This window comes from Procambarus clarkii, chromosome 7 (assembly GCF_040958095.1).
Source record: "Procambarus clarkii isolate CNS0578487 chromosome 7, FALCON_Pclarkii_2.0, whole genome shotgun sequence".
NCBI lineage: Eukaryota > Metazoa > Arthropoda > Malacostraca > Decapoda > Cambaridae > Procambarus > Procambarus clarkii.
In genome coordinates, this window is record NC_091156.1 from 19,555,202 (window position 1) to 19,561,452 (window position 6,251).

The window sequence follows — 6,251 nt, forward strand, 5'->3', positions numbered from 1 at the left end:
TTGCACAGCTGATAATAAATATATAAATATCTGCGGAGAGAAAACATATCTGCTCAGCAATTCTCTAAAAAGTTCGGTGTGTTTACTTTTGTCAAAGCTGTGTAAGTATCAGGAAACAGAGAATGAATGAACCATGAGGGGAAAGCGTTCAAGCCATTACGACTATATGGCACTTGGAAGGGATCAGGATAAGGATTTGGGATGGGACGGGGAGGAATGGTGCCCAACCACTTGGACGGTTGGGGCTTGAACACCGATGTGCATAAAGCGAAACTGTCGCTCTACCGTCCAGTCCAAGTGGTTGGGTAAGAAACAGAGAGAGAACAGAGCTTCCTTGTGAGTTGTAGTACTGAGTAGTTTACCGCCAAAAAGAAACTGCAAAACGTTGCTGAGTGCTCAGTGTTGTACTCATATTGGGGGTCAGTAGAGGGTAGAGGCAACATCTTTAAGTTACTAAAGTGTACAGTTCTCTAGACTCTAGACTCTAGACGCGGAGATAGATATTTAAAATAATTCCCTTTATAGCCAGCAGTAAATGTAGGTTAGGATGAGCTTAGTTGAAGAGATTATGGCACCAGGATCAGCTCCCAGACTGTATGTCCCACAAATGTTGGCGGTACACTGTTTACTGTATCTTAAAGTGCTTACTGCAGTACACCAATATTAGTAGTGACCGCGGTCACCACAACTCTCACCACGATGACCACAATAGTGAGCCAACACCACAACTCTCACCATGATGTCGACAATAGTGACCGCGGTCACCACAACTCTCACCATGATCAGAAGAGAGCGGGGCAGTAGTGACCCAACAACACAACTGCCCCAACAACTGGTCACAACTTACAGATGACGGGCCAGAGGTGACCCTTGAGGAGGACTTCGGCGTACACCAGCGGGTTCCTGATAGCCTTAATGACCGCCTTGACGTCGTTACGACACGCCTCGTTCTTCACCACCTCGGGGTCCGTGGAGGGCAGGTACGCCCACGTCCACGCCTCCAACACCCTGACCCATCATAATAATAATAATAATAATAATAATAATAATAATAATAATAATAATAATAATAATAATAATAATAATAATAATAATAATAATAATAATAATAATAATAATAATAATAATATACTCTATACAATACACTCAAAGCTTATCTGCAAAACATAAAATAGGTGACTTTTCTCTCTCTTGTAGTGGAAATACTAATTATTTGCGTCTGCAGAAGAATTTTCTTGGCGAGAAGACTTTGAAAGTCTAATGGGTGCCATTGACGAAAGTCTAAGGGGCTCCATTGACTAAAGTCTAATGGGTACCATTGACTAAAACAAAGTCAACGTGCCATGATTTGTTTTGCCGCTGTGAGGGGAGTCACTAGAGCAGCTGGAAGGGGTGAGGGGAGTCACTAGAGCAGCTGGAAGGGATGAGATGGTCACTAGAGCAGCTGGAAGGGGTGAGGGGGTCACTAGAGCAGCTGGAAGGAGTGAGGGGGTCACTAGAGCAGCTGGAAGGGGTGAGGGGAGTCACTAGAGAGCAGGAGGAGAATGGGACGGGTGTGAGGAAAGGCTCTCTGGTAGTCTGGAAAAGAGGGACTGAGCTTCATGATTACAAAAGTAATTGCGATTGCACTTTTATTTTCAAATGAACGTTTTGAGTGCATGAACTAGAGACATAAGCCTACAGAGTGCAGTGTCCAGAGTGCACAACAGAGCAGCCAGAACCTAACTGGAATTCAGTGACGCACAATGTGAGTTTTGTTATAGAATACCTCGAGTGGATCACATATTTGCGTTAAGTGTTAGGTAACTGTTGTGGGATGCCTTCTTGGGAAGGTCAGTCATTGGCCTATGGGAACCTGGAGACAATTACCAGTCTTCCTGTCCCCGAATACTGGAAACAAAGCCATGTAAAAAGTTGGAAGAATAATATTTCATTTTGTGGAGAGATTCCTGCAAAACACAGAGCTTGTGTGAGTGGTTGTGCTCTGTGAGTGACTGGTATACCACGTTCCATACCCTTCACCACCTTCCCTTCCCTTCCCTTCCCTTCACCACCTTCCCTACCCTTCCCTTCACCACCTTCTCTTTTCTATCCTTCACCACCTTTCCCTACCCTTCACCACCTTTTCCTACCCTTCAACACCTTCCCTTCACCACCTTCCTTTCCAATCACCGACTTTCCTACCCTCCACCACCTTCCATACCCTTCACCACCTTACCTACCCTTCACCACCTTCCCTACCCTTCACCACCTTCCCTACCCCTTCACCACCTTCCCTACCCCTTCACCACCTTCCCTACCCCTTCACCACCTTCCCAACCCTTGAGCACCTTCCCTACTCTTCTCCACCTTCCCTACCCTTCACTACCTTCCATACCTTTCACCACCTTCAAAACCCTTCACCACCTAGGGAAGTGGGAGGGAGGGTCGGCCGGCCGACCGACCCTCGGTCAGTTAGGGAGCCGGTCGGCCGAGCGGACAGCACGCGGACTTGTGATCCTGTGGTCCTGGGTTCGATCCCAGGCGCCGGCGAGAAACAATGGGCAGAGTTTCTTTCACTCTATGCCCCTGTTACCTAGCAGTAAAATAGGTACCTGGGTGTTAGTCAGCTGTCACGGGCTGCTTCCTGGGGGTGGAGGCCTGGTCGAGGACCGGGCCGCGGAGACACTAAAAGCCCCGAAATCATCTCAAGATAACCTTCAAAACCCTTCACCACCTTCCCATACCCTTCACCACCTTCCCATACCCTTCGCCACCCTCCATACCCTTCACCACCTTCCCTACCCTTCGCCACCCTCCATACCCTTCACCACCTTCCCATACCCTTCACCACCTTCCCATACCCTTCACCACCTTCCCATACCCTTCACCACCTTCCCATACCCTTCGCCACCCTCCATACCCTTCACCACCTTCCCTACCCTTCGCCACCCTCCATACCCTTCACCACCTACCCTACCTTTCACCACCTTCCCTACCTTTCACCACCTTTCCTACCCTTCACCATATTCCATACCCTTCACCACCTTCCCTACCCTTCACCATCTTCCCTACCTTTCACCACCTTCCCTACCCTTCACCACCTTCCCATACTCTTCACTACCTTCCCCTACCCTTCACCACCTTCCCTACCTTTCACCACCTTTCCTACCCTTCACCATATTCCATACCCTTCACCACCTTCCCTACCCTTCACCATCTTCATTACCCTTCACCACCTTCCCTACCCTTCACCACCTTCCCATACTCTTCACTACCTTCCCCTACCCTTCACCACCTTCCCATACCTTTCACCACCTTCCCATACCCTTCACCCTTCGTCATGCAGGTCGGCGTTCAATCCCCGACCATCCAAGTGGTTGGGCACCATTCCTTTCCGCCGTCCCATCCCAAATCCTTATCACGACCCCTCCCCAGTGCTATATAGTCTTAATAGCTTGGCGCTTTCCCCTGATATTATCTTCCCTTACAAAGCAATGCTGTGAATTCTTTCATTAGTCCATATTTTACAACGTGTTAAACAAATACATTATCGATAAACATCCTAAATATATTTTCGCGAAATTATGAAATATTATATAACCATAATTCCCAAAGAACCTGGGTGTTAGTCAGCTGTCACGGGCTGCTTCCTGGGGGTGGAGGCCTGGTCGAGGACCGTGCCGCGGGGACACTAAAAGCCCCGAAATCATCTCAAGATAACCTTCAAAACGCTTCACCACCTTCCCATACCCTTCACCACCTTTCCATACCCTTCACCACCTTTCCATACCCTTCATACCCAGAGACGAACATAATTTGTTCGTCTCTGGGACGTCGTTCGACTCTAACAAGCAGTATTACACAATTATAAAAGATAGACTGAACTCTTGTCTACTTTCCTAGATGACCACAGTTTACAGTAAATTACAATAAATTATCAGGGGAAAGCGCCAAGCCATTACAGCTATATAACACTAGAAAGGGGTCAGGGTAAGGATTTGGGCTGGGGCGGGGGGAAGGAATGGTGCCCCAACCACTTGGATGATCGGGGATTGAACGCCGACCTGCATGAAGCGAGACTGTCACTCTACCTTCCACTCCAAATGGTTGGGTTATTAAATTGGGGAAAAGGACGCGTTCGACTTAAATTTTTCTTAAAAATTCTTAAAAATTGTCTTTAAATTCGACTAAAATTCTTAAAATGTAAATTTTAATTAGAAACAAATTTGTATGACAGTAGATGAAAACATGATATCTTTCACTTCCGTTATAAAACATTTTATCGACAGAAAAATCATCCAATTCCGAGATAACAAGAACTGGCACAAGAAATGTTCCAATTAATTGCGCTTGAGTTCCAGTCTTGTGTTTGATAACAGTGTGATACTTAAGTGCTCCTTCAATGTCAAAACATGACAATCTCTTTATTCTTTTGAGATACTTTATTTGGTATCTCAAAATACCAAATAAATCCGTGACAATCAAGTGATTGTCACGGATATATTTGGTATTTTGGTTTTATGATATATTTAATATGTCAAGAAGTATATATTTAATATAAACAAGAGGTGGTAGAGCGAAAAATATAAATAAAGATATCACAGCAAAGATATAACAATAATATTTACAATAATATAAAGATATCACAACAGTAATCCGGTTGTAGAGTCGGGTTTGTTCTCGACGCACAATCGAGAATTCAGGATTCGAATCCCGGGCGGGACAGAAATGGTTAAGTACATTTTCTTTCACCTAATGCCTTTGTTTACCTAGCTTGATGTCAGAAAAACTCTGATGTCACACCCTATTACCATAACATCCCTGATGTCACACAATATTGCATGACAATACTGAAGTCACACCCTACTCCCCACGACATCCCATATGACACCCTAGACTCCCCACAACACCTCAGATGACTCCCTATACTCCCCCCGACACCTCAGATGACACCCTAGACTCCCCACGACACCCCAGATGACACCCTAGACTCCCCACGACACCCCAGAAGACACCCTACTCCCAACACCCCAGATGACACCCTACTCCCCACGACACCCCAGATTCCCCATGACACCCCCAGATGACACCCTACTCCCAACACCCCAGATGACACCCTACTCCCCACAACACCCCAGATCACACCCTACTCCCCACAACACCCCCAGATAACACCCTACTCCCCCGCGCCACCCCAGATGACACCCTATACTCCCCACTACACCCAAGATGACACCCTATACTCCCCACGACACCACAAAGACTGTGACTCACGAGGACTCGTCATAGGGAGCGCCACTCAGCAGGAGTCTAGGGAGGCCGTCGGCCGCCCGCGTCGCAGGGCTGCCCAGCCACTCCTCCGCCCCCAGCATGAAGACCTCAGACGGTGGCCACGTTGGGTCTTGTGTCGCCGCCACCACCACGCCGCTGACCAGCGCCACCGTGGCCGCCACCGTCCGCCACCTGTCCATCCTGCAGGAGTGGTGAGGACCCTGGTGAACGCCGCCACACACTGAGATACACCGATAACAGCACTGAAGACGGACCTCATCCGACTGGTCACACAATCACTGATAAACTTGTGTAACTGATAATGAGCCGCAATATTAAGTTGAAGCGTCATCACCATAACAAAAATAACAAAAACATTCTAAGGTCCAACATCCAACTTTTTTTTGTTCAATTATCAGCACTTGGATGGTTCTCAAGCGGTCATTTCCAAACCACTTGGGCTGGACGGTAGAGCGACGGTCTCGCTTCATGCAGGTCGGCGTTCAATCCCCGACCGTCCAAATGGTTGGACACCTTTCCTTTCCCCCCGTCCCATCCCAAATCCTATCCTGAACCCTACACAGTGCTATATAGTCGTAATGGCTTGGCGCTTTCCCCCTGAGAATTCCCTTCATGGGAACCATCGAAGATAGAGTCTTCAGTAGCAGACAAAAACCAACTGTATACTGCCGTTATGTAGATGACATATTCGTCATAGTCAAAGACTCAGATGAACTAATTGATCTAAAAAGCCATCTAGAGCGAGAGTCAGTACTCCGATTTACACATGAAAATAGTGAAAATAACAGTCTGCCTTTCTTGGATGTACTAATAACAAAAACAGGAACCTCTTTAAGCACCAGCGTATATACAAAACCTACCAACATAGGATTATGCCTGAACGGTAAGAGTGAGTGCCCCCAAAGATACAAAACCAGTGTTCTCAATGCTTATATTCGTCGAGCGCTTACACACTGCTCTGAATGGAGCAATGTGAG

General features: G+C 47.0%; 1 protein-coding gene across 1 annotated transcript in view; it reads right to left on the minus strand.

Moving 5' to 3' along the window:
* LOC123761507 (nose resistant to fluoxetine protein 6) overlaps positions 1–5,535 on the minus strand; it is a 49,050-nt gene extending 43,515 nt beyond the window's left edge. Inside the window, 2 exon segments of the mRNA XM_069313844.1 lie at positions 848–1,008; positions 5,257–5,535. Coding sequence (XP_069169945.1) covers positions 848–1,008; positions 5,257–5,453 — 358 coding nt within the window. The 5' untranslated portion in view covers positions 5,454–5,535.
* Between the last annotated feature and the right edge of the window lie 716 nt (positions 5,536–6,251).